This window comes from Camarhynchus parvulus, chromosome 11 (genome assembly GCF_901933205.1).
Source record: "Camarhynchus parvulus chromosome 11, STF_HiC, whole genome shotgun sequence".
In the NCBI taxonomy this organism is placed as follows: domain Eukaryota; kingdom Metazoa; phylum Chordata; class Aves; order Passeriformes; family Thraupidae; genus Camarhynchus; species Camarhynchus parvulus.
The window spans coordinates 7,386,944-7,412,646 of record NC_044581.1 but is presented as its reverse complement, the minus strand read 5'-3'; the positions used below and the strand labels follow the sequence as shown (position 1 = coordinate 7,412,646).

The window sequence follows — 25,703 nt, the reverse complement described above, 5'->3', positions numbered from 1 at the left end:
TTCCAGTTCCTGCACCTTGTGGGGGAGGAGGAATTCTAACCCAACTCTTGCTCTGGTCTGTTGCATTAGATTACCCCAGCTGATGGAAGTGGTCCGATCAAACTATGAAGCAATGATTGACCGTGCTCATGGAGGTCCTAATTTCATGATGCATTCAGGAATTTCCCAAGCTTCTGAGTATGATGACCCACCAGGCCTGAGGGAGAAGGCAGAATACCTGCTGAGGGAGTGGGTGAACCTCTACCATTCAGCTGCAGCAGGCCGTGACAGTACCAAAGCATTCTCTGCGTTTGTTGGACAGGTAGAGCTTTTGGAAAGAAAGGTGCTTTTTATTCAACATAAGTAGGGTGTGATGCCCTCCATTTTAAAGTGGTGTTTTAACCTGTTAGGCATCCTTTTGAAACTTTGAGGTGTATGGCAATTTACTGTCAAAGTTCTGTCTGGTTTTGATGAAGTCTTGTCCTCCACCAAATCATGTTCTTCAGAAACTGTAGCAACAGGCTGTCACTTCAGACCTTGAGTTCTGAGATAAGTTTGGTGGAAAAAGAACTTGAGCTGAAATAGCTCTTGGAAATAGTTCTGTCGTGCTCTGTAATGAGCCTTGACTGGTGTTGTTCTTTATGAGTAACAGCAAAAGCTCTGACAGCCAACAGGAGGATTTCACCAGTGGAGATTCAGGTGAATTGTTTCAGGTCATGTGGGCAAGGGAATTCTTTTTCAAAATGAAATCATTAATAAGGAAAATCTTGAGACTTCATTAGCTGAAGTGGTGCTTAAATTTAAACAATGTCTAACGTCACGTTGGACATGGTCCTTTTAACCATTGTTAAAGGACTCTGAAGCGCCTTAACAGGTGTGGTGAACATCACATACCATCTGCCTTCTAGGTGTGATTGAGGAGGGAGATCCCCTGAGTAGCCCAACATGTGTGGTAACAAACTCCTGTATTTGCAGGCAGCTCCCTACAGCTGTGTTCTTTGCATGCAGCTCCGTGACTGCAGCTGCAAGAAAGCCCCTGACATGGCCTTTTTGCATTGTGTTCTTTTTAAGTTTGTGACACTGCCACAGATGTGCTGAAGACTTTGCAGCCACTCATGAAGAGAAGCTCAGGCTTTAGAGTATGCATGAAGATTGTGACTGATGCAGTGGTTTTTTTAATTTGATTTTAGTGTCCTTTTGTACTAGTTATAGACAGCTTTCAGTTGGTCTGACTTCTACAGCATGAAACTTTTTGAATGTTTTTAATAGATATTGTGCTAAGCATTCATCTTAAAGAGATATTTTACTATTTCTGTGATCTCACTTCTTTTACTTTAAATCATGCTTCTAAAGCACACTTCAGTATAGAGTACTCACAATACTTAGTACACTTTTGTCCCACGTCACTCTTTATCATGCTTGTTTGATTACCTTTTGTACATATTTGATCAGTTTTGAAAAAGCAATTGAAATATATTGAAGTGCAGTGTTTACTTACAATTGTTTCCTTACAGGCTTTAGTAATAAATTTTAAAGAATATTTTGCAATAACTACATTAAATAAGGTTCTGTTACTGAACTCAAATGACTGCCAAAGTGTTGCTTCCTTCCCACAAGTCTGTAGGACAAGAAGAAGTACAGAACTTTTAAGGCAGATACCTAAATTCTTTGGACTTTTTAGAAAAAAAGTTTCTCCAGAAATACTAAAAGTTCTCCACATTGTTTCCAAATTACCTGTTCTGCTGTTTTTATAGCTTTCTGTCCAGTAGGAGTTTAAAGATAAGCTGCTTTATTCAAAACCCCCAAGTTTTCTGCAGTGTACTTTGTTCCATTTTGATGGTTCTAATACTGTGGCTAACAAATAAAATGAGGTCTCTGGGGTTTTTTATATGTATATTATTAAAACAACTCCCCCATGCAAAGCAAAAAAGCCCACCCAGTCTTTCTCTGTGTGTAATGTTCATGTAAGGAAAATTTGCTTTCCAAATGCAGTTTGCTTCTACAGAATGGGGCTGCCAAGTAGTGGTGATTCCTGAACTAGGAGCTGGAGTCTGCCCTGCCCAGAGCTTGTGCTCCTCCTGTTCTTCATGCAAGGCTGAGTGCTAGTGGCAGCACTGATGCTGAAACAGGGTTCTCAGCTATGCTGATGGTTGGAAAGATTTGGGATTCAAAAGATTGTATTTGAGAATAAATATGTTTGCTAAAATTGTGTTGCCACCCTCAAATTGCTGTGCAAACAATAATCTCTCAGGAGAGCATGACAAAAATTAACTGTTGTGGCAGGCAGGGAGGGTGCTTTGTGAAGAGTGTGTTGTTGGAAATAAATTGTAAAATGAACTGTCTGTGGTTATGGTGCTGACGTCTTTTCCTGTTCTTTCCTGGTCAGATGCACCAGCAGGGGATCCTGAAAACAGATGACCTGATCACTCGTTTTTTCCGTCTCTGCACCGAAATGTGTGTTGAGATCAGCTATCGAGCCCTGGCCGAGCAGCAGCACAACCCTGCAGCCAACCCCACCATGATTCGAGCCAAGTGCTACCACAACCTGGATGCCTTTGTGCGACTCATTGCACTGCTGGTGAAGCACTCTGGGGAGGCAACCAACACAGTCACAAAGATCAACCTCCTGAATAAGGTTGGGAATCCTTCCTGTCCTTGTTGCATTTAAAGTGTGTTGTCAGCTGTACCTTTGATAAACCCGAGGTGCAGACCTTAATGTGGGCAGCTGCTGAAGTGTCTGATGAGAACTTAGATGGGTTGGTTACTGATAAACTTTTGAGTGAACCACCAAGATGCCAAGTGGCTTTCTTGTTCACAAAGATTTCATCTCAAACCAATCTGAAATTAATCTTTGTGCCTTGAAAAGAAATGGTCAGCAGCTGTTTTAAGGTTGTTGATTCCTGAGTGGTTGCCTTCATGTTGTGAGGGTCTTGCCTTTGCTCTTACATTGCTTGGGTTATGGCTGGATCGTCTTAGGTAGTCTGAGACCTTCAGATACTGCCCAGTGAGTCACTGTGACTGTGGTCCAAGGGACAAGGAGAGCAAAGCATAGTGGTTGGGAATTGCTGAAACAAATTGGAATATTCATTTATGCAACACTTCCAGTAACTAGGAATTTTGGTTCTTGTTAGAATCTACTGATTATTTTTTTTTACTGATGATTAAAGTATTATCTGTAGTCTGACTTGCAGAGTAATTCTTGCTGTCTCCACACGTCTTAATCTCTTTAGGTTCTTGGTATCGTGGTGGGAGTTCTTCTGCAAGACCATGATGTTCGGCAGAGTGAGTTTCAGCAGCTTCCTTACCATCGCATTTTCATCATGTTGCTGTTGGAATTAAATGCTCCTGAGCATGTGCTGGAGACCATCAACTTCCAGACACTCACAGCTTTCTGGTATGTATTTGGGATTGGCCACAGTGCTCATCCTTTCTTAGTAGGATCAAGGATTTTCACTTAAAGGCTATCTGACTGTTCTTTGTGGTGGCTTCATCACCTTTGGAGTAACTGGTTCTACTGTGGACTGACCACTTGCTTGTTTTAGGGAAGATGACTGGTAAAACCCAAGATGCTCAAATGCCTTTGCTTTTAGGGCTATGTTTTTCCCTCAATGTTATGAAAAGCAGTCTTATTGCTGTGCACTTCTAACCTGCTCTAACTTTTCTTTCAGTAACACATTTCACATCCTGAGGCCTACAAAAGCTCCAGGTTTTGTTTATGCCTGGCTGGAACTGATCTCCCATCGGATATTTATTGCAAGAATGCTGGCACATACACCACAGCAGAAGGTGTGGCTGCAGTTTATCTTTTCTGAATTAAAAAGCTCACCCAGATGTTTATCTGGTGTGGTGCTGTTTCACATCTCTTAAAGTGCACTAGTAGCATGGCTGTTCTGTTTTTGTTGTCTTCCATATTCACAGTAACCTAACTGCATGGAGGAGAGTCTGTGTGTCAATAACTATGGAACACAGGGGGAATTGAATTTGATAAACATGCCTTTGTCAATGTCTAGAAGAGCTGTAGCCTTCCTTCTGGGCTAAATATTGTCAGCTCAGTATGGCATGTTGAGGCTTCTGGAAACACCCATGGCTCATGGTGTGCAGCTGAAGCCCTTGAAGTGAGCTGTGCTGCACTCAGTGGTTGAGCTGGCAGTTGCTAGCTCTTCATCCAGTTTGATATAAAGGTCAATCTAATTATAGTTTTGAAATTAAGGTAACTGGTCTTCACTGCATGTTTTCCACCTGCTGTTCTTTTCTTGACAGGGTTGGCCTATGTATGCCCAGTTATTGATCGATCTATTCAAGTACTTGGCTCCTTTCCTTAGAAATGTGGAACTCACCAAACCTATGCAAATTCTTTATAAGGTAAAAAAATGTCAACTAATAGATGCTTCCAATCAAAGTAGAGGTGTTCTGGCAGCAAAATAGAATTAGCTTGTTTTTTTTAACTTACCTCTGAGAGTTGAATTTAAATTGTGGGGGGAAAGCAGGCTGCCCTCCCAGATGAGTTTCTTTCTGGTAATGTTAGCCACATGACATAGAATGATGGCTCTGGAAGCTTTTGGACAGTTTCAACAGTTACACACATCTTATATTTAATATTTTATTTTACAGGGCACTCTGCGTGTGTTGCTGGTCTTGTTGCATGATTTCCCAGAATTTCTTTGTGACTACCACTATGGGTTCTGTGATGTGATCCCACCTAACTGTATTCAGCTAAGGAATCTGATCCTGAGTGCCTTCCCACGGAACATGAGGCTTCCAGACCCTTTCACCCCCAACCTAAAGGTAGAACTTACTTTAAAGGAGTTTGATAATAGGAAACTTTAATGCTCAAAATACTCTCTATCCAGGTTAATATTACCTAATTAAATCTTTGGGTATCTGCTAGGTAACTAATTCTGGAATGATTAGAAGGAAACTTTCTCTTGCTGCCAAAGCACTGTCCTGTTGCACTTCTCTGCCTGAGCTGTGCAGGGTGATGGGAGCAAAGCTGCAGTGCTCATTGTCACTGAAGAAGGCTGTTCTTGCCTTGTGTGGATGTTTGTGCTTTTTGAGACTACCAGACTGTCTGGAGTGTAGATGGGGAGACCCCAAAGGCAGTGACTGAATTTCTCTATGGCCTTCACCCCTGAATTTTTTTATCCTCTCAGTTCTTCATGACATCATGTAATAAATTTGCATGTTAGATATCGAGTTTCTTCTAAAACCTGCAAAAGTGAGGTGTTGCCATTTTATTGATGGAAGGAAGAGTGATCAGCAGCAGTAGTTGATGAAATATTGCTTATAGGTCTGCTTTTTAATTTGTTCCATTGCTGATGTTTTAGTTGACTGGGTTTTCTGTCAACAGGTGGACATGTTAAGTGAGATTAATATTGCTCCACGAATACTCACAAATTTCACTGGAGTGATGCCACCTCAGTTCAAGAAAGACTTGGATTCCTATCTCAAAACCCGTTCTCCAGTCACCTTTTTGTCTGACTTGCGAAGCAACCTACAAGTAAGTTTGAGGTTTTTGAGGTTTCTGTTGTTGTTCAATTGAAATAATGTGGCACAAATGATCTCACTGGTTCAGCCACCATCCTTTCCTGCGGGAATTTTGTTGGTGTGTTGGCCAACATGTGTTCCAGGCAGTAGAAAAGCCTGTGAAAATGCACACTCCGAACAAGTCTTCCACTTCCTGATAGGATGTATTGAGGCCTTTTAGAATCTGATTAAATTTTAACTCCAAATAGATTATTTGTTACAGAAATATATGGATCCTCATGCCAATACTTGAAAGATAGAAAAGATGAAATTAGCTAAAGCCCAGTTCAGAATTGTGGCTAAAACCTCATTTCAGACATCTCATGGCTTAGCTTGCAGCACACTTGAGTCTGAAGTTGGATTTCCTCAGAGAATTGCTTAGACCGAAACATTCACACAAGGGGGATCTTTCTGCCAGCATCTGGCACTGCTGGTGAATTCACATTGCCTTACCTGATGTTTTCCTTTAGGCAGAGAGTAAAAACAAATCTGTTGTGTCAACACTTTGATGTTTTTGAAAATATATATATACACACAGGTATATATGCACTATAATATATGCTTTTTAGTATGAGCTGTATTAAAAAAGGCTAAATGCCAAATTGAATTTGTGGATGTCCCAGTGTGTTGTCTTCTGGATAATCAGTAAGATACTTGGATGCTGTTGTTGTACATGCTGTACCTTTGAGTGCTGAAGGAATATTGACTGTTAATGCTTTCCATATCTTTGCTATTAGGTATCAAATGAACCTGGCAACCGCTACAACATCCAGCTGATTAATGCACTGGTGCTCTACGTAGGTACTCAAGCTATTGCACACATTCACAACAAAGGCAGCACACCCTCCATGAGCACCATCACCCACTCAGCTCACATGGACATCTTCCAGAATTTGGCAGTAGACCTGGATACTGAAGGTGAGTTGGAAACACTGCTAGTTCATGCAATGTCACATTTACAGCGAGTGGGCCCTCACTTTAAAAAGGACATTGAGGTACTGGAATGTGTGCAGTGAAGGGGAGCAAGGCTTGTGAGAGGTCTAGAAAACATTTCCTGTGAGAAATGGCTCAGGGATCTGGGTTTGTTTAGTGTTGAGAAGAGGAGGCTCAGGGGCCTCAAGCTCTGAAGAGTTGTTGTAGTGAATTGGGGGTCTTCTACCATGCCTGCAGTGAGAGGACAAGAGGAAATGGCCTTAAGGTGTTACAGGGAAGATAGAGATTAAATACCAGGAAAGGTTTTTTCACTGTTAGGGTGGTCTGATACTGGATTAGGCTACCCAGGCAGGTGGTGGAGTTGCCATCCCTGGAGGTGTTTGAGAGGTGTCTGGATCTGGTGCTGGGTGATGCGATTTAGTGGTTATGGGGTTACAGGGGTAGTGCTCGGCTGATGATTGGGCTTGATGGTCTTAAAGTCTCTTCCAACCTTGATGATTCTGTGATTTCATGTAGCTGATAGTGAATTCACAGAAATGAATGCTGCATTAGAATATAAGAGCAATGTTCTAACCAAAAGTTCAAAGTATCCAATGGAATTAGAAATGCCTTCAGTGAAGAAGAATTGAATTCTTATTTCCCCATCAGCCTGGGTAGATGCAGCTTTTACATATCTTCAGTTGGTTTTGTTTCATGTACCTCCACAAGGCTCCCAAACGTGAATCTCAAGCACTACTGGTTGCTGCTTTATTCCCCTTGGTGTGCTCAGGGGAGCAGGTGTGTGTGCGCTCAGGGGAGCAGTGGATGTGTGCACTCAGGGGAGCAGTGGATGTGTGCGCTCAGGGGAGCAGTGGATGTGTGCACTCAGGGGAGCAGTGGATGTGTGCGCTCAGGGGAGCAGTGGATGTGTGCACTCAGGGGAGCAGTGGATGTGTGCGCTCAGGGGAGCAGTGGATGTGTGCACTCAGGGGAGCAGTGGATGTGTGCGCTCAGGGGAGCAGGTGTGTGTGTGCTCAGGGGAGCAGTGGATGTGTGTGCTCAGGGGAGCGGGGTGTGTGCGCTCAGGGGAGCAGTGGATGTGTGCGCTCAGGGGAGCAGTGGATGTGTGCGCTCAGGGGAGCAGGTGTGTGTGTGCTCAGGGGAGCAGTGGATGTGCGCTCAGGGGAGCAGTGGATGTGTGTGCTCAGGGGAGCAGGTGTGTGTGCGCTCAGGGGAGCGGTGTGTGTGCGCTCAGGGGAGCGGGGTGTGTGCGCTCAGGGGAGCGGGGTGTGAGCGCTCAGGGGAGCGGGGTGTGTGCGCTCAGGGGAGCGGGGTGTGTGCGCTCAGGGGAGCGGGGTGTGTGCGCTCAGGGGAGCGGGGTGTGTGCGCTCAGGGGAGCGGGGTGTGTAGCGCTCAGGGGAGCAGTGGATGTGTGTGCTCAGGGAAGCAGTGGATGTGTGCGCTCAGGGAAGCAGGGGGTGTGCTCAGGGAGGCAGGATGTGCTCAGGGAAGCAGAGTGTGCTCAGTGCTCTCTCCTGCAGGCCGGTACCTCTTCCTGAACGCTATCGCCAACCAGCTGCGCTACCCCAACAGCCACACCCACTACTTCAGCTGCACCATGCTCTACCTGTTTGCAGAGGCCAACACAGAGGCCATCCAGGAGCAGATCACCAGGTGAGAGGGACGGTGGTTAACTTGTCAACGTGCAGCTTTTTGCTTTCCTTCCTTCTATATTTTTGATCTTTGAGCTCTAAGTATTCTTACTTTTGGATTTCAGGGTTCTCTTGGAACGACTGATTGTAAATAGGCCTCATCCCTGGGGTCTCCTTATCACGTTCATTGAGCTGATCAAAAATCCAGCCTTTAAGTTCTGGAACCATGAGTTTGTTCACTGTGCTCCAGAAATTGAGAAGTGAGTACAACTTAACCACAAAATCTTAAATGATATCTCTGAAGCAGTTGAACCTTGAGTTTTTGGTGCTGTCACAGCATCCATTTACTGCCATAAGTGCACCAACCATTGCTTTGCTTCTGCGTGCAGGTTGTTCCAGTCGGTTGCACAGTGCTGCATGGGGCAGAAGCAGGCCCAGCAAGTTATGGAAGGGACTGGTGCCAGTTAGATGAGCTGCATCCTGCATTGTAAGAGTGCCAGCCTGGAGGTCCCGTCCCATCAACTGACTGAAGACTCTGTAAGGCTCCTCCTGACCTTCCTAGCCCCCTTGATTGGGTAGACACAACAGACCCTGGGTGAAAGTCTTATGTGGGCATGTTCCAAAGTTTGAAACAAATTTTTTGACTTTCGGCCAAACTTCAGAAGATGCTGTGAATATCATTTGAACTAGTGTAAATACAAGGAACAGAAACATTTGTCTGGACTTTTGGGTTTGTGCAAATTGTGTAAAAGGCAGGTGGGTAACTGGTGCCTGTCCATCTTGTAATAAAGGGGCAGCTGCTGATGCCAAGCACTTGTCTGGGGCAGACCTCCTTGTCCTGACATTCCCAGACTCCCAAAGAATATTGAAAAGCCAGTAACTTATTTTTCTTTATGTGAATGGGGGACCTTTAAATCACTAAGTTGTTTAAAAAAAAAAGTGGATGTGTTTGGAATATGGGAATTCTGTGGAGTACAGGAGGGATGAGGGAGGGGTTAAGGTTCAGTGTTGCTTTTCCCTCACCCTCATCAAATGCTGATTGACAGCAAGTGGAATGGCAGTCACAGAATGCCTCCTTTTTGTTGGAGAAGAAACAGGCCCTTTGGGTGAGGGTCAGCTGTTTTCAGTAAATAAACCAGAGACCAGGCCTATAGCTTTTTTTTTTTTTTGGACAGTTGTAAATTTTGGAAGATGAGGGGTTAAATCTAGACCTTTTCCCACCCTCCCCTGTGACCACACAGTATAAGTTTGTAAAAAAAAAACTGAAAAAAAAAGAAAAAAAAAGAAAAAATTTAACAAAACAAAAAACCCAAAGGACCAATACAGCCCATTTTGTAAGGATTTTCAATGTTTTGTAAAGTATTGGTCCACGTGTTGTATTTTGTAGCCTTTCTAGTTCTTGGGCTTTAGTTCTCCCACTCTTGTATGTATGCATACTGTAGTTACACATTAAAGTCATGACATGCAGCACGTGCCACTGTGCTTATTCTCTCCAGTTCTGTCCTGGCCAGTTGGTGTCTTCCAAAGCCTGTTCTACCCATCCAAAACCTGCAGTTTTCTAATGTGTTTTAGGCACTGCCTGTTGAAAGCAGCTGGGTTTGTTCTCCAGCATGAGGTCAGTGGGCAGATGTAATGACTGGACAGGGTCTTGCTTTGAAGGGCATCAGAAGGGGCAGTTGTGTGAAAATAGAAATGGCTTGGTTGCAAGCTCATGAGCAGAGTTTGTCTCAGACAGGAGACTGCACTGGAGGTATAATGGAGTGTAGACAGCCCATCAGTTTCATTTCTAGTGCCTTCCTCCCTGCTGTCATCTCCCTGCCGCAGGAATCTGCCCAAGGCTGTGGTTAGCTGTTGTAAGGGTAGGCAGCTTCAGTGTTGTTAATATTGCAAGGTCCTTTAACCTAGCAGATGCTAGGAAATAGAGCTTCACTTCTTTCTTTTTACATAACATCAGCTTGTTAAAGCTAACTGCTTAGTTGACTGCTGTGGTGTGGGCAGAGAGGGCAGGATTTCCTACTCGGGTTTAAGGGGTTCCATACCTGGCTTTGCATTTGCTGTACAGAGGAAAAAACAGCTCTGAGGGGTCACTGAGCCAGGTGTGCCAGTGGCTGGCAGCTCAGAGGGAATTCTCTCTCTTTCTGTTCCAGGCATTAGTCACCTCTGTGTCAAGGAGTAGATTGTGGCTAGGTCCTACAATTCCATGGCATTTCTTTGCCAGATCAGCAGCTGTACTGAAACTGAGCCTTTTGAAGTTGGAAGTGTGGACATAGTTCTCATTTCTTCACTATACTTTTTATTGTGCCTCCCATTCCAATCCCAAGGACACACACTTCTACATTGTTTTCCAGAAATTGTATGTCTGTTCTTAAATCCTTGTGATAAAACAGTACAGCATAATTGACAGCCCCCTGTTGGAGGATTCTCCCATTCAAATGCAAAAAGCTCCTGAATTCCAGCATCCAGTGGGATACAAAAGGATATATTTTTTAAGGGAATATCTTTTAAGTCTAATGCCCTAAACCACTGACCACTGTCTTTTTATGTGGTTGATTCACATCTTGTGTGCAAGCTTTATTCCTCTTAAATCTTGGATAGCTGATACTCATCTATGTGGTTTCTTAACAGGCAGAATTGGGGTATCAAAATGACTGGCATTCCTGAAGAAACCCAAAGCTAATAAATCTTTCAATGTTTGGTCTAGCCCTTTTCTAGCTTCCAGTTTAACAGGGTGTTTTCATCTTACCCATCTCGTGCCTGGTTTTAATTGGATTGTTACCAGTTTTGCTTCTTGTGATCTTGCAGGAGTGCCAGTCACCTATATGAGAGGAGTCACCCCATCTTCTATTTTTGTGGGTATCTTTTCCTCTCTGGGTCTTTTTGATCCTGTAACATAAACACTTAAGCCCCCAGGGCTTTTTCTTCCAGTTTATGTACTTGGATCTGTCCTTTTTCAAAGGTTCTTTTTGCATTTAATTTACTTAATTCTCTTCCTAATAGTGGCATTGGGCATTTGCATATATACAGAAATTTTATAAAACTCTTTCCAATTCCGAATTTGAGTGACTGGAAGAACGGCTTTATTTCCTTTTTTCCTATGGCTTCAGCTATAGATGTCCTTTGTTTACTGAAGGCTTATTTACATCTAGGTTGCTCCTCTATTAGATATTCTACCTTTTCATTCCCCAAATTTACTGTGACCAGGAGTTCTGTTGGGGATTCTGTGGACCACTCAGCTGCCTCTCAGTCTAAATCCCAATTGAGCGTAAGCAGTCTTCCTTCTTGTGGAGCCTCCCATCTTTGAGGATTATGTGTGCTCTGGGTTCTGGGGGCATTTGTTTCCAGTGCCCATTCTGCTTACAGTAACTACTTTGAATTTTTTCTACTAGATGGGAATTTAGCAGTTGAAGTCTGATTTCCTTACATTACCTCCTGCCCTTCCAACTATCACAGCAATCAGCCAAATTTCCCATCCCTTCTCTGATCTCTTTTCCCCTTTTCTTTCCTTTCTCCACCTCATTCTCTTCATTACACTTCGTTTTCATTTCTCTAGTGCTAAAACATGAGAGTCTGCTGTCATCAATCCACATTCCTTCCAAGCCTTACCATTATTCTGCAATGCAAAGAACAGATCAACATCTGGTACTTTGCCCCTTTTTCCTTCCTGGCAACAAAGTAACATTAATTGCAGGATCCATTCTGAGGCCATTTTCCCCAATTCTCTAATAGATAAAAAGGCCACCACATAATCAACTTCTTAGTAAGCTAATCCCCTCCAAGCTTTTCCCATGGTCCAAAAATACATTCTTAAAAGTGAAGTTCTCAAAATGCCCTCCAGTGAGGTGGAACTTCCAATGCCCATGCAGGCAAACAATTACAAACAGCAGGTATAACAAAGTCTTCTTATAGTGTTCAAACCTTTTATATGCTTTGGTCATCACCAAGTTTGTGCATATCTAAAAAACAAGTTTTAACCCAAACCCCAAACTTTAACCAAGATACAGAATGTAATACTCCTCTGACATGTGTGTTTTCCAATATGATTACTTTGGAGACACAGGCTACCAAAATACCAGTTTTAACAATGTCTCTATGAAGGACAGTGTCAGCTGTGTGAGATGCTGCTCAAATTCACTATTGTCCCATCTGGGAAACCAGAACAAGCTCCCTTCAGTGCTGTTAAACCACTGTCCCCAAGCACTGCAGGCAGAGCTGCAGCTGAGCTTTGTCATGAGTGCAGTGTGGGTTTTGCTTGTCTGCAATACTTTTAACTGCAGCAGCAGCAACAATCTCCCTGCTCTTAGATGGGGCTTCACACCCTGTTGAAGTAGAGAGCATGGGCTGGGTAAGAAAACTCATTTTTATTACATAGAGCTTGGCCTGTCAACCATCAGTGTTTTGTCATGCAAAACCATAGCGAGTTTAGGGTAGAAGTGCATCAAGCAGAGGGTGTGTATCAAATGCTCAGCCTGCAGCAGCTGTGGAGCTGTGACTCCTGTGCTCCTCCAGAGTAGTCTCAAGCCCACACAGAAATACCTTTTGTGGAAATAAAAGGAAGTATTTGTTATACTGAGATTACATGAAGACCAGCTAGATGGGCTTGTACTCTTGAACATGTTCAACATAAAATATGTACAGGTGAAAAGTTTAGTGTTGTCAGCAGGTCCACCTGCCAGATATTTACTCTGCACCTCTCTAAGGTAAGAGCTACCAGCTGGATTTTTTCTACCCTCTTAATCTCAACAAGGAGCAGGTCTTGCCATAAACTTCTGATGCTGAATGAGGGAATCCTCTGCTGTCTGGCAGTGTATGTCTGCCTTCCTAAAACAGCCATTAGCATGGCTGGGGTTTCTTAAGGCCTCTGGGAAGAGGTGGTATTTGTGCTCCAGAGCTCTCATGGTACAATAAGGCCACTCAAAACCACCTTTGTGCTGTGAAGATACTTCTTTATGTAGAGGTAGCTAAAAATCCATGTGCTGTATGAGGGACAAGTGGACCTGCAGTCAAGTCTTGCCATCTGTGCTCTCTGCTAGAGAGGAGATGGCTAGAGGCTGACCTTTCCCTCGGGATCAGCCCAGCCAGGGCCTGGCCAGGGGCACTGGGGTTTCTACTGTACCAGCTCTAGCAGCTGGTGCAAGATCCTCTTCTGTCCATAGCGCACGTGCAGCGCCTGCTGCTCCCTTCGACTCAGTTTCTCATAAGCCTCCTTGTTATTTAGCAAGTCCTGCTCTGCTTTCAGGTCTGCCCCATAGGACTCCAGGGTCAGCAGCACACTGTCATAAAGGAGCTTCTTGCAAGGGGTTTTAAGTCTGGAGAGGGCCTCATTTGAAAGGGTAGAGTTTTCCTCTTCGTCACTGTCATCTTCCCAGCCGTCTTGTTCCTTGTACTCCTTGAATTCCTCTTCTGACATGCAGAGCACCTGTAGTGACCCAGGCAAAGGGATAAGTCACTGGCAGTGTGAGTACATCAGTAGAACAGAAGAGCCACATGGAGCAGGTGAGTTATTCCTCAGCTGCACCAAAGATTAAGAGCCTAAAACAGGCTTAGATACCTAAGTGCAAGTAATTACGGGTTAGAAGAACGTTAAAACAGTAAATCTGGGTATTGGCAAGTCTTGTAAAGCATCTCAGCTGTCACCTACAAAGCTGAGACAGCTTTCTAGAACAGTAGTGACCATGGAGCCATTCAAGACAAATATGTGAGTACACATTGAATGGCTACTTCAGGAGAGGAAGATGACTTAACAGCATCTGGGAGCTGGGCAGCCACACCCCCTATCACTGTTCACATAGGACTGTTAGTGCCAAACTACCTTCAAGTGCTTGTCCCCTTCACTGAGCCATTCTGCACTGCTGACTGGCCCAGCTGCACTCTGTGCTCCCTTCTGCAGCTCTTCTGGCCATTCTTACCTTGAGGGTCATGGACAGCTCTTCCTCTGTCAGCACCTCATCCCAGCCAAGCACAAAGGCACCTTCCTCCCCCACCATCTCCAGCTGGCACAAGAAGTCCCACTGCTCTGAGACCAGCTGCTGCTGCGCTTCACTTTTGGCTCCTGTTTCAAAGACAGCAGAGCTGTGAACACAGCCGGGATAGCAGAGGGGGAGGGTAAATGGAGAAAGGGAAAAAGGAGACAGAAAACCAAGGCATGACCCCAGCCCCTGAAATGCTGTGGAACAGGCTTATTTTCATGTCCTCCCTGTTGAACAGAGATCGCTGCCCCGCGCTGTCCCAGGGGCTGGGTGGCACTCACGCTGCAGCGCTGCCCTGCGCAGTGTCACCATCTGGATGTCGGCGGTGTCGTGGCTGTTACCCGGGTAGGGCTCTGCGAAGCCGTACATGTGCAGCAGCTGCCAGTTGGCCATCTGCCCATAGGTGTTGAAGATCTCCTGTCCTTTCCTTACAGCCTGTGTTGTAACCATCCTCAGACAGTGCTGCAAGCAGGGGGAGGAGAGCAGCTGAGCTGTGCTGATCTGACTGCTCAACAGGGGCTTTCAGAGAGCTCAGATGTCCCTGAGCTCCTCCTAACCAAACATACAGCAGGGCTTTGTTTTAATGAGATCCAGGCCAGACTTGCTGCCCTGGGCTGAGACCCCACCTTGCTGTGCCCCCATTCCCAAAAGGTTTACTAAAACAGAACCAAGCTGTGACAATGCCTGGTGCAGCAGCTTTGCACTCACAGGAGAGTATTCCAGGTTGGCATTGTGGTTGGCCACATGATTCAAAATATCTGCTACAGGCACCATCATGGGAGGATTGGGCCCCTTCTCATCTTCTTCCTCCTCTTCCAAAGGTTCCTGAAAGCTAAGACAAGCCAGTGGTACACATGGCTGCACAGGACAAGCTTCACCTTACACTCAGATTCTTGTGCAGCTGCAACCTCTAACACAGCCTGTACTCCTACTTCCTTGTCTGTGCTCCTTGCTGGAGCAAAGCCCTTACTTCTCACCTGTAAGCCATGACAAATGCCACCAGCTCCTTATACAACTCCAGAGTGTGCAGTTTGGGGTCAAAGATGTCAGGGTGGGTCTCCATGAAAGGCAAGATGATGGAGTTGTACTCTAGCTGGATGTTAGCTAGATCCTTGTCCACAGCTTCTGGGATGCCTGTGCCCTGCAGGAGCCTTGTTCGCTCTTCTTGAGGCCTGTTGCAAGAAAAACTGGTTCTTCTCCATCTGTGCTAGGGCCAAAGGTCTATAAACTCCTTCCTCCTTAAAACTCTCAGCTTCCCCATGCTCGCCAGGTCCTTGTTCTCTAGCTCTGCCTGTAACGTAACTCCAGGAGGGCCCTCAGGCTCCTGCCACTGCCAGCAAAGGGCTTGAACAGTGGATTGGGGTCACCCAGCAGGACCACAGCCCTTCCCAGGACAGTACCCAGCAGCCCCTGGCCTGTGCCTGCCTTCAGCTCTAAGCCTGAGCCTCCCCAAGCCCCGCTGCTTTCACCTTACCAGAACATGGGGTGGTCCAGGCTCCGGAAGTCCTGCCAGAGGGAGAAATACGGCCGCCAGTGGGAGCTGCTGGCTGTGTACTCATGGAGCAAGGCCAGCAGGAGAGGGACCCAACCAGACTGGCTCTGCAGGGACTCCTGGGCTACAGAACCAGACAGAATGGAGAAAACCTTAATTGTTCTGTGTTTCAGAACCAAAACCTTATATGACAAGGCTCCATGTCTGTCTTCAGCCTGGAGACAGAGTTGAGCTTTTATTCTGGTTTATCTTGGCTTTGTCCTGAGCTGAACCAGGACTAGAAATGGCTTCTCTGGGGTTACAGATGAGCTCTGCCAGGCCTCATGGCCTTGCCCTCCTCAGCCTGAGGCTCTGTGTGCCTGCAGGAACCAAGGAACTGTTCTTTTTCTTACCAGTGCTTCAAGGAAAGCAGCATAGTACCTGTCAGTACCTGTCAGTTAGAAGCTGGAAATGTTGCACTGATGGACTTTTCTCCCTGTCCAGCACAGCTCTCAGGGAAGTGAGAGGATGCCCAGCCCTCCCCTTTCCTACCTGGTATCAAACAGCCCTACAGCATCCTGTGTAAATCAGAAACGTTCCCGAGGCTTTACCACAGACCCATTTACTCCTTTCAAAGGTACAGCAGACTCGAGTGACACAAGAAGCTTGCACTCACCTTCCTGCAGGAGTGCGTGGATGGAGGTGGTGTGCTGGGACAGCAGCGCCGTGCGAGGGATGGTGAACAGCACCTCTCCCGCCTCCAGCTCCTCGGCGGCCAGCATCCCGTACCCCGCCACCGCGCCCTCCCTGCTCAGGCGCACCTGGGGCCGGAGGGAGCCGTGAGGGGCGGAGCGAAGAGACCGGGGCGGACCTAGGGCATGCCCGGGCCGGCCCGCGGTGCCTCACCTTGGGGTTCAGCTCCACCCCGGCCCGCCCGCACCATGCCAGGAACGCGGACAGGGGGTCGGCACTACTCTTCTCCTGCGCACCGCTCTCGACCGCCGCCTGTGGATGAAACATGGGGCGAAGGGGAAGGAGCCATGAGGCCGATCGCGGATCCCCTCAGCGCCGGTGTGTCCCCAGCCCCCCGGGAGCCCCCGGCCTCCCCCGTACCTTGAACCGCTTGGGCGCCGACGCCATGACGCTGCCAACACGTGGTCCCGGTCGGGCCTTTCCGGGTAGCGGGGCTCCGCCCCCATGGGCCGGGCTAACGGTGGCCAAAAGGGGACAGAAAGGGCTGGGGGAGCAGCGGCGGGAACGCGCCCGGGAGCCTCCTGGCCGGGGGGCTCGCAGTCCGTCTCTGTGGGGTCTGGCCTCCGAGCGCTTCCCTGAAGGGTCTGAGCTCCGTGTGGTGCCTCTCCGCGGGATCCAGGGACCACCACGCGTCTTTCTGCCGCTGTGTCCAGCCCGGTGCACCTCGGGGGGCTGCGGTGCCTCCGTGGCTGCCGAGGGGCCGCGCAGCGGTGTGGCCACAGCTCCAGACATGGGGTGAAAGCAGTGGGCTCTAATTAACCAGGGTAATTAGGCTTGTGCTCTTGTTCAGTCGACACCACACACGCTCCCACCGTACGTACGGGCTGTGATCTCCCCTCCAGGGCCGTCCCGAGGCCGCCGTTGCCCGGTTCATTAGTGCTGTCCCCAGCAGGAGGGGGCTGATCCATCACTGGCTGCTCGGATGAAGCCAATTAGTGCGCACGAGGTGTTTGAAGAGGCCCCACGGGGCTCTCTGCGGGCTGTCCCTGGGGCTCCCCCACCCCGTCTGCAATTGGGTTCGACTTTCATCTTCAATCCCTTCCGAGCTGGGCAAGGCTGGACGGGCAGGGTGGGTTCCCTATGGAGCAAAAGGGTCCCCTCCTGAAGAATGGGGAGGAAGGGCAGTGGAATGTGTGGGGTGGCACCTGTAGGTGTCCCCCGGGCTCTGTGTGCCGCTGACCCAGCTCCCGCAGTCCCCGCTCCCTCCCGCTTTAACGCGGCTCCTGCGGAAGCGCCGCCGGGCCCCGGGCCGGAGCCGAGGCCGCTGCAGAGCAGAGCAGAGCTCGGAGCCGTGCCCGGCCCCGGCCCCCGCAGCTGCTCCTGCCCCGGCGGGGCCCTGCTGCCTCCCTCCGGGAGCGGCGGGGGCTCCCGAGCCGCTCCCGCAGCCCCCGCTCCTCTCCTGCTGCGCATCCCCGCGGCAGCGGCGCCTTCCCAGGGCGGGTCGTGTGCCTGCTCAGCGCCCAGGGAGATCCCCAGAACCCGGCTGTTCATCTGGCCCGCGCTGGCTGCCTCGCTGGGGCGGTGTGGGAGTGGGGAACACCCAAGTGGGTTCCCCCCATTGTCCCTGCAGTGCTGGGGAAAGCGGGGTCCCCCCCCAGCTGTCACAGACCACCGGGGAGCCCAAATGTGAGCCTGGATAGCTCAGCTGGGAGAGCATCAGACTTTTAATCTGAGGGTCCAGGGTTCAAGCCCCTGTTCAGGCGATGGCTTTATCCTTTAATACCAAGAAAGGGAGCCTGTGGGCAGGAGCAGCGTCCCCTCTTGCTGCTGGGGCCCTGTGGGGGCTGCAGGGAGCCCAGTGCACCCCCCCCTTCTTTTCCTATCACCAACTCCCCAAGCTGTTCAGAGCTGGCTCCATCCCACTTGAGACCCACACAGCATTGCTCTGTTCAACCACCCAGTGTTCAGGGAGATCTCTTGTTGGATGATGAGGACAGACAAGGGAGCTATCATGGGTACACTTGAAAGGAGGGAGGAGGATGGATAGAAAAGGAAGAGGAACAGCAGAGCTGGAGGGAAGGAAGCCCAGGCTGGGCTTGAATTGAAATTGAGGGTTGAGGGATGGCAGACTGAGAGTGGGGAAACCTATTGGGGGCACCCTGGGGCTGAGTATGGTTGACTCTCAAGGGGATGTGCAGCACCCTCCACCTGCCTTCTGGCATGCCCAGGCCTTCTCTCTTCTTTGGGTGCTCATCATCCCTGCCCTTACTCCCATCTGGGGCCGCCCCGAGCTCCAATCTGGGTCCCTGCCCACCCCAGCTCAGGCAGATGCTCCCTTAAAGCCACCCCTGGTGCCAGGGAAGCCCTGGCCCTCTGACTGGGGGGACAGTGATGTTTTTGCAATGACACTGCACCTGCATCAACCCATGAGTTTATTTTATTGTCCTGACAAACTTTGCTTCCCAGCGGCTCCGATCCTTCCAGGGCATGTGTCACGGCTCAGGCCGAGCTCCGGCCCATGCCTCCGTCGTCATTCATTTCTTGCCAGCAAGAAAACAAAGAGATAATAAATAGGAAGCTTATTTGCAGGGAGGGCCCCGGGGACAGCCTGGGGTCACGGGCCAGGCTGTGCCTGGCCCCGGCCAGGGCTGCTGGGGGGGCTGCAGGCAGGACAGCCCAGCCCCGGGCCATGCACACTGTGGGGCTGGGGCACTCAGGGGTCTGGGGGGGATATAGCAATCTCTATTTAATTACATTAAAATAGACTATTTTAAAAAATTATTTCTAGTAGTTAAAAAAGTGTCGTGGTCCATCCCGTTCGGGCAGGGTCGTGGAGCTGTCCCAGAGGTTTGGGGACACACTGGCCGGTGCAGGCCTGTCCGGGGGCTGGTCAGTCATAGCGGGCTCCGGGGGGGGTGCTGGCAGGGTGGCCACCGCAGGTGACAAAGCAGGGCACTGTGCCACCCACCACCACCACAGACCAAAGGCAGGGGAGTGGGCGCCCTCCCAGTGCCCACAGCAGGGCCAGTCCCGGGGCCTTAAATGACATGGCAGCAGTTGAACTGCCCCAGTGACAAGAGGCTCTCCTTGGAGCCCGGCCGCAGTTTGAAGGCCAGGGCTTTCTCGCAGAGCGGGAACTGCAGGAGCCTGTCCCGCAGGCTGCCCCCCTTGCCCTTGCCCGGGTCCAGCTTGATCACACTCTCTGCGCCCCCTTCAGGGCCTGAGCTCTCCACCGACTGCTGGGCCGGGCTGATCTGCTCCCCCTGCCCTGGGGACGTGTCTGCAGGACTTGGGAGGGTGGCAGGACTTGTCTCTGCCCCAAGTACCTGGGGAACTTCAGCTGAGCTGCTCTGGGGTGACAGGACGGCTCCCCTTTCCTTGGGGAACTCTGCTGAGGAGCCCCCAGGCTCTGTGTCCTCCCTCCTTGGGGACTCACCTCCATTTCCCCGCAGCACGGGGGGACCCCGGCCCCCATTCACTCCCTTCCCAGCCCAGGCCATCCCCGAGCGCCCTCCCCGGCCCCCCAGCTCCACCCCCGGCCCCCAGACCTCCCCGCGGCCGGGCGGGCGGTGGGCGCGCAGGAAGGCTCGCATCTGCTCCTGGTTCAGAGAGCTGCTCTTCCTCTCCATTGCGCTGGGCCTCTCCTCCTCCTCCTCGTCCTCCTCTTCCTCCTCACAGATCTGCTGCAGGGCAGGGGTGCTCTTGGTGATGGTGGTGTCAACGGCAGGGACCTTCAGCAGGGTCCCGGTGGGCTGCCGGCCGCCAATGTCCCCTCCAGGGGGCAGCCGGGACGCCCCGGCGAGGCCACCCATCTCCGTGAAGGGCAGGAGGCTGCCGGCGCTGCCCGCAGAGCCAAATGTGTCCGACAAGTTGGGCCTGAGCAAGGGGAGAGAGGTGTCAGTACCCGGCTGGGCATCACAAGGGCTGTGACAAGGAAAAGGACAGGGGACCGGCCAAGACCCTGCACTGGGGACTCAGGATGGTGGGGAGGGTGACACAGGATGGGGGGCAGCAGGGGGCTCACCTGCTCTGAACCTCCTTGGCCAGGTTGTAAACGAGACTGTGGCGGTGGCCCTGCTTCTCCTGCTTCTCCCGCAGCATCCCCTCTGCCAGCAGGAAATACGTGGCCGTGATGTGGTTGTAGCGGTCGGCTTCCAGCGCCCTGTGTGGGAGCAGGGAGTTGCAGCACACACATGCTTGGAGGGACCCCCAGAACCCTTCCCTGGGGCTCCCACCCCTGCACCCCAACACTCACTCCTGGATGGTGTCCCGATCCGCGATGTTCCCGCACATCATGGCCTGGAGGATGATCTCGTGCTCCTCCTCAGACACGCGCTTGTGGGAGGTGAGGGGCAGCAGGGAGCGGCTGGCAGGGGACGGGTCCACCCCCTGCAGCCACGTGTGGCCCTCGATCTGCTCCAGGGACGCTCGCTGCTTCGGGTCCCGCTGCAGCATCCTGGAGATGAGACTGGGGAAAGGAGTGACATTGCAACCCTGCAGCACTGTGTGAATCCCAGAGTAAGCAGCTTTGCCTGCTCTTCCCACCTCAGCTCCCAGGCATCTGCCAGGGCTGGGGCAGCCCCCCCGGGGGCAGCAAGCTGGGGGCACAGTGAGGGGGTGGTGCTCACTCAGCGCACTGTGCCGAGACGTGCGGGGGGACGGTGTAGCGGCAGTCCATGATCATGGTGAGGGTCTCGCTGTCGTTGGCCTCCTGGAAGGGGGGGTGGCCACACACCAGCATGTAGAGGATGACTCCCAGGCTCCAGATGTCTGCAAGAAGCAGCAGCAGCAGTTCAGGTTGCACTCACCATGGCCCAGGAGATTCCCCATCCCAGGGACCCTGGGAGGGGCTGCCGCACCTGCTCACTGGGATGTTCCTTGGAAGTAACAGCCCCCAGGTCTTGCCCCATGGACAGGGGGACCATACTCCCACCAAGGCAAGGGGAAGGACCTTCCCATCCCCACATCCAAACAGGTCTCAAGGGACTTCACCAAAGCAGCTGAGGTGTTATCACCTTGTCCAGGCAGGGACAGGAAAGCCAGCCCTGAGCCCCCCTCTTCGCTCCCCCCGGTCACGCACCCACCCATGGTACTGTTTCATGTCATTCCTCAGCTTCCTGATTCCCAAACCCCACCACAACCATCCTGGCACTGGGCTGTGCTTGAGGAGACACTACAGCAATCAGAGAGGGACATAGCACCGATCTAGGCTCTCCAGCATGGGGACCAGCTGAAGCAGGATTGCTGCCCTGTCCTGGGGACAGGGATGGAGCCAGAAGCATCTTCACTGGCTCCTCCTGCCCAGCACACAAATTCCTGCAGATGTGCGGGTTTAGGATGCTGAGCACGCCCTGGGGCGCTCCGTTAATACCTTCAGCTGCTTAAGTCAAGTGTTCGAAAATTTCTCATCTGCGTCAGTTTTCTCTCTTCATTTCCCTTTGCAGCGCCACCAGCTTATTTTTCTACCGCCTCCATAAGCTATCCCTGTTCTCAACTCAGGATCTGCCTTTCCCTGAGCCAACGCTGGGCTTTTGCCTTTAAGGGCTCGTGTTTTGCTTTGCTAAATCCTCCTGCCCTAATTCCAGCCAGCCAGCCAGCTCGGATCCTGCTTCCCTCCCACGTCCACTCTGTCACAGCAGAGCTTCTTGGAGCCCCCAGCCCAGCTCTCTGTGCCCTCAGACAGTCTCCCCAGACCCCTGCACCTCCCCTGCACCCAGGGAGGAAGAGCACTGGGAGCCACGGGAAGGAAGTGGTTTTCAGGGCGGGGATGGAGCAAAGGAAACTTTTGGAGCCCCTCCGCCCAAACAGCAGCATCCTGAGATTTCCTTCCTGCCTCGCCCCGCCAAATAACCACCAGCGCCAGATTGCTGGCAGCTGTATGCTCACACTGCTTCTCCTGGCGGCTGCTACGCCAGGCTCACAGCCTGCTTGGGCTTTTTCCCCTCTCTGGCAACCATCACTCTGTGGGATCTCTGTGGATGCCAGGATGGTCTCTGCAGGGAGGACCCTGCTGTGCCAGGGCAGGGCTGGGCACCCAAGCACCCAAGGGACAGGCTTGCTCCTTGCAGGGACAGCAGGGCCACCGTGTGCTCCTAGTGTAAGGGGCCAAGTGGGAGGTGGTACCCAGCTGCCAGGACCATGCTCCAGGCAAGGACAGGAGGGAGGCAGGTCCTCAGGGCCCCCCTCAGCCCTTACCAACAGCTGGGGCATCGTACTCATCCCCAAGCAGGATCTCTGGTGCCGAGTAGGCCAGGGAGCCGCAGCTGGTGGTGAGCATCTTGCCGGGCTGGAAGCGGTTGCTGAAGCCAAAGTCGGTGAGTTTGACCACCCCTTGCTCCTGGAAGAAGACCACGTTCTCGGGCTTGAGGTCACGGTGCACCACGTGGAGCTTGTGGCAATAGGAGATGGCATGGACGATCTGGGCAAAGTAGTGCTTGGCCCGCGGCTCGGCCAGGCCGCCCTCGTGCCGCATGATGTGATCAAACATGTCCCCACCGTCACCCAGCTCCAGGATGAGGTAGAGCTTGGCGTGGGTGTCGATGACCTCGTAGAGGCGCACCACGTTGGGGTGCTGCACCAGCTTCATGCAGCGCACCTCCTGCAGGAGCTGCCCCGCCGCCTCCCCCGCCAGCTTGCTCTTGTCGATCACCTTGACGGCCACGCGCTGCCCAGTGAAGACGTGCCGGGCCAGCTTCACCACGGCAAAGTGGCCCTTGCCCAGCGTGCGCTCCAGGTCGTACAGCCCCGCGATCTTGGCCTCGCCGCAGCCCTGCGCCCCGGCCATGGCGGTGCCGTCAGGTGGGGACAGGCATCAGGCAGGTGCTGTGGGATGGAGGAGATGCTGAGCAATGTGGAGTGAGGGACAGGGTGCTCCCGAATACCAGGTCGCCCAGCACCACTGACACCAGCACTGCCAGGACATCAGGTCCCCAGCAGCCTGGGCACCCTGACACTCTACCTCCCAGTCCCCATCCCAGGACCTAAACTCCCATCTGTTATCCCCACCTTCAGTTCCTAGTACTCTGGGAATCCCAATACTTCCATCTTCCATCTCCTAGGGCACCCCATAATCCCCATGTCTAGGTCCCCAGCATCTTGAGCACTCCAACACCCTCCTTTCAATTCCCAGCATCCTGGACATCCTGATACCCTCTCCTACAGATGTCCAGAACTGCAGCACCCTAGGCACCCCAATACTCCTGCCTTCAGTCCCTCATCACCCTGAGCAGCCCCATACCCTTTCTCTCCTGGTTCCCAGCATCCTGAGCACTTCATACCCCTACCTCCAAATCGCCAGCACCCCTGTCACCCCACACTCCCAGACCCCAGCATCCTGGGCACCCCAATAATACCAACTTCCAGATATTCGGCATCCTGGCTACCCCAATATGCTCACCTCCACTACCCAGCACCTCTGGGCACCCCCACACCTCCATCTCCAGTCCCCGGCACTCCGGGCCACCCCCATAACGCCAACCTTCAGGTCTCCAGCATCCCTGTCACTCCTGGATCCCCATCTCTAATCCCCAACATCCGTGCCACCCCATGCCCTCACCTCCAGACCTCAGCACCCTGGGCACCCCCATGCTCCCCCTCTAGCGCCCCGGGCACCCCGATACCCACCCCTGTCACCCGGTGCGCCCCGGCGGAGCCGCACTCACTGGGGCGCGGAGCTGCGACCGCCGGGGCTGCGGTGCCCGGGCGCGCCCGCCCCGCTGACGTCAGGGCAGCTCCGGGATCGCGCCTTAAAGGGCCCGGCCCGGCGGGGCTGAGGCCGGGGCGATGCTCATCGCACCTCCGGAGAGGCAGCCCCGGGTGCCGCTGCCTCCGGCAGCTCCCGCGGCCCGGGTCGTTACTGCCTGTCTGGGGTAGCGGGGACTCGGTTGGCCCTAGCGGTAACGAGGGCTGGTGATGAGCTAAACGAACCGCCCGCCTGCCTGGATGCTTCCAGGAGGAGAGGGAGAGCCCCCAGCCCGGGCTTGTCTCCGCAGGGTCCCGCCGTTGTGGGCTCCTGCCCGGGATGCCCGCTCATGGGCATCTCTGCTGTGCCACTAACCCGCTCCACCGCCCGCTCCCTCCCTCGCTGGAGCCTGAACCACTGAGCCGGGAGCGCAGCCCTGGCCCCCCTTTCCCCCTCGCTTTAAGCCGGTCTTTTCCTGGAAGCGGCCGCCGAGCGGCCGGCCGCCTCATTTAGCTCGTTACTGGCCATCGGGATGCGCACAAAGCAGATGTTGCTCCTGCAGATTAAAAAGCCCTCAGCGCGGCCGCCCTCGTTCCCGCTAATGCCTTCCCAGAAGTCCTGGCCCGCGGCCCCGGCAGCAAACAGCCCCTAATGAGCTGTGCCGAGGGCTCCGTGCGGGGGCTGCGGCCAGCGGGGACCCGGCAGCGCGGACTGCGGGCCCCAGCGCTGAGGAACGGAGGAGCCGGGGCTGGATGGGACGCTCGGCACCCACCTGGGCCCCGGGAATGGAAGGGGCTGCCAAACCTGCCTCTCACCCAAGGTGACTCTGTCCCGGCATGTGGGGTGCAGGAGGCATCCAGGTGCTGTGGCAGGGGATCCTGACTGGGTGTTGTGCATTGGGGGACCCAGATGGTGCTGAGTGCTTACAGCAGCCACGCACAGCTGGAGAAAATGACACATGGCAGATGAGCTCCTCGCTGGTCCTGTGCCTGCTCAGTCCTTCAAATGCAGCAGGAATCTGATCATGCTGGGACAGGGGATGTAGGGGCAGAGGAAGCCTGCTGAGAGCCCCAGAGGTGGGGCTGCAGCCAGGAGCAGTGGCTCACGCTCTGCTGCAGACATGCTGGGAGGCCTGGGGAGTCCTCGCGGTCTAGGAACAGCCTGGGCTGTCAGCCTTCTCTGCAGGGGACATCAGAGCCTGCTGAACCCTTCCTGTTATGTCTTATTCCCCCAATTCCTTGCAGGGCTGAAGCCACTCAAGGCCACAAGTGTTCCCCAAAGGAGCCTGGCTCTGGGGAGATGCAGGTTTTCCAAACAAGACATGAGTAAGAGATGCAGTTAGCACAGGTGGAAGCCTGGAGAATCTGCAGATGGTATGTGGTCAGGAGCTGGAGGATTTCTGGAGGCTCTGCACTATGAGTGGATGCTTGCCAGGAGATACAGATAGGCAGCATTCCCTTTGAAAACCAGTCAAGCTTAGCATGGTTTTGGTGGAGATCGTAGCGCTGTTATTTCTGTATTTAGGAACTAGGAGATGTCCTAAGGCTTGGTGCTGGAGAGGGAAGTGGGCTGGAAAGGGAAGTGGGGATCACTTCCAAAAAACCTGGGAGTTTGGAGCTAACAGGGACTGTTCCTTCCTGCAGCTGTGCATGGCACAAAGCAGGAGCCCCCCCCTCCCATGCACCACCCCACTGGCTGCCTCTCCATCCAGACAAAGCCCGTTTTCCAGAGACTCCCACCTACCTGGTCGTTAGCGAAGTCATGTGGCCACAGCACTTAATTAATAAAAAGCTGATATAAATCCCAGTAAACATGTGGGGAGGAGG

The 25,703-nt window shown here is 52.0% G+C and overlaps 3 protein-coding genes and 1 non-coding gene across 13 annotated transcripts in view; 2 read left to right on the top strand and 2 right to left on the bottom strand.

Moving 5' to 3' along the window:
- CNOT1 (CCR4-NOT transcription complex subunit 1) overlaps window positions 1-9,555 on the top strand; it is a 55,936-nt gene extending 46,381 nt beyond the window's left edge. For 5 of the 10 annotated variants that reach the window (XM_030955708.1, XM_030955706.1, XM_030955707.1 and 2 more), the window contains exons 39-49: window positions 70-322; window positions 2,366-2,614; window positions 3,210-3,373; window positions 3,648-3,765; window positions 4,240-4,341; window positions 4,591-4,764; window positions 5,327-5,476; window positions 6,240-6,420; window positions 7,956-8,088; window positions 8,192-8,326; window positions 8,456-9,555. In XM_030955708.1, the coding sequence (XP_030811568.1) occupies window positions 70-322; window positions 2,366-2,614; window positions 3,210-3,373; window positions 3,648-3,765; window positions 4,240-4,341; window positions 4,591-4,764; window positions 5,327-5,476; window positions 6,240-6,420; window positions 7,956-8,088; window positions 8,192-8,326; window positions 8,456-8,534 (1,738 nt within the window). In that variant the 3' untranslated portion in view covers window positions 8,535-9,555. The remainder of the gene's footprint in view (window positions 1-69; window positions 323-2,365; window positions 2,615-3,209; window positions 3,374-3,647; window positions 3,766-4,239; window positions 4,342-4,590; window positions 4,765-5,326; window positions 5,477-6,239; window positions 6,421-7,955; window positions 8,089-8,191; window positions 8,327-8,455) is intronic. The other 5 variants (XM_030955713.1, XM_030955709.1, XM_030955711.1 and 2 more) reach the window with 2 other exon arrangements.
- A 3,435-nt stretch (window positions 9,556-12,990) lies between these two features.
- On the bottom strand, window positions 12,991-16,687 carry SETD6 (SET domain containing 6, protein lysine methyltransferase). The gene is made up of 9 exons (XM_030955930.1): window positions 16,617-16,687; window positions 16,410-16,508; window positions 16,180-16,324; window positions 15,507-15,648; window positions 15,010-15,204; window positions 14,741-14,864; window positions 14,314-14,494; window positions 13,973-14,115; window positions 12,991-13,482 (listed from the first exon to the last, which is right to left on the bottom strand). The coding sequence occupies exons 1-9, from the start codon at window positions 16,641-16,643 to the stop codon at window positions 13,171-13,173; spliced, it is 1,368 nt and encodes a 455-aa protein (XP_030811790.1). The 5' UTR covers window positions 16,644-16,687; the 3' UTR covers window positions 12,991-13,170.
- Window positions 16,688-17,886: 1,199 nt separating this feature from the next.
- TRNAK-UUU lies at window positions 17,887-17,959 on the top strand. The gene has a single exon. It is a non-coding gene; the product is annotated as a tRNA-Lys (tRNA).
- A 664-nt stretch (window positions 17,960-18,623) lies between these two features.
- Window positions 18,624-23,936, bottom strand: LOC115907846 (SNF-related serine/threonine-protein kinase-like). The gene is made up of 7 exons (XM_030956018.1): window positions 23,820-23,936; window positions 22,392-23,018; window positions 20,825-20,966; window positions 20,452-20,664; window positions 20,221-20,358; window positions 19,584-20,072; window positions 18,624-19,502 (listed from the first exon to the last, which is right to left on the bottom strand). Exons 2-7 carry the CDS (start codon window positions 22,978-22,980, stop codon window positions 19,235-19,237), a joined length of 1,839 nt encoding a protein of 612 aa, XP_030811878.1. The 5' UTR covers window positions 22,981-23,018; window positions 23,820-23,936; the 3' UTR covers window positions 18,624-19,234.
- Between the last annotated feature and the right edge of the window lie 1,767 nt (window positions 23,937-25,703).

What these genes read in the sequence shown, in the direction of transcription:
- LOC115907846 (XM_030956018.1), bottom strand. Translation starts at nt 22,980, where the DNA reads ATGGCCGGGGCGCAGGGCTGCGGCGAGGCCAAGATCGCGGGGCTGTAC. An exon ending in GTCTCGGCACAGTGCGCTGA is followed by an intron (nt 20,665 to 20,824) that starts GTGAGCACCACC and finishes TCCTTTCCCCAG; the next exon opens with TCTCATCTCCAGGATGCTGC. An exon ending in GATCGGGACACCATCCAGGA is followed by an intron (nt 20,359 to 20,451) that starts GTGAGTGTTGGG and finishes GCTCCCACACAG; the next exon opens with GGCGCTGGAAGCCGACCGCT.
- SETD6 (XM_030955930.1), bottom strand. Translation starts at nt 16,643, where the DNA reads ATGGCGTCGGCGCCCAAGCGGTTCAAG. An exon ending in CCACGCACTCCTGCAGGAAG is followed by an intron (nt 15,649 to 16,179) that starts GTGAGTGCAAGC and finishes CTGGTTCTGTAG; the next exon opens with CCCAGGAGTCCCTGCAGAGC. An exon ending in AGCTGTCCATGACCCTCAAG is followed by an intron (nt 13,483 to 13,972) that starts GTAAGAATGGCC and finishes GGGTCACTACAG; the next exon opens with GTGCTCTGCATGTCAGAAGA.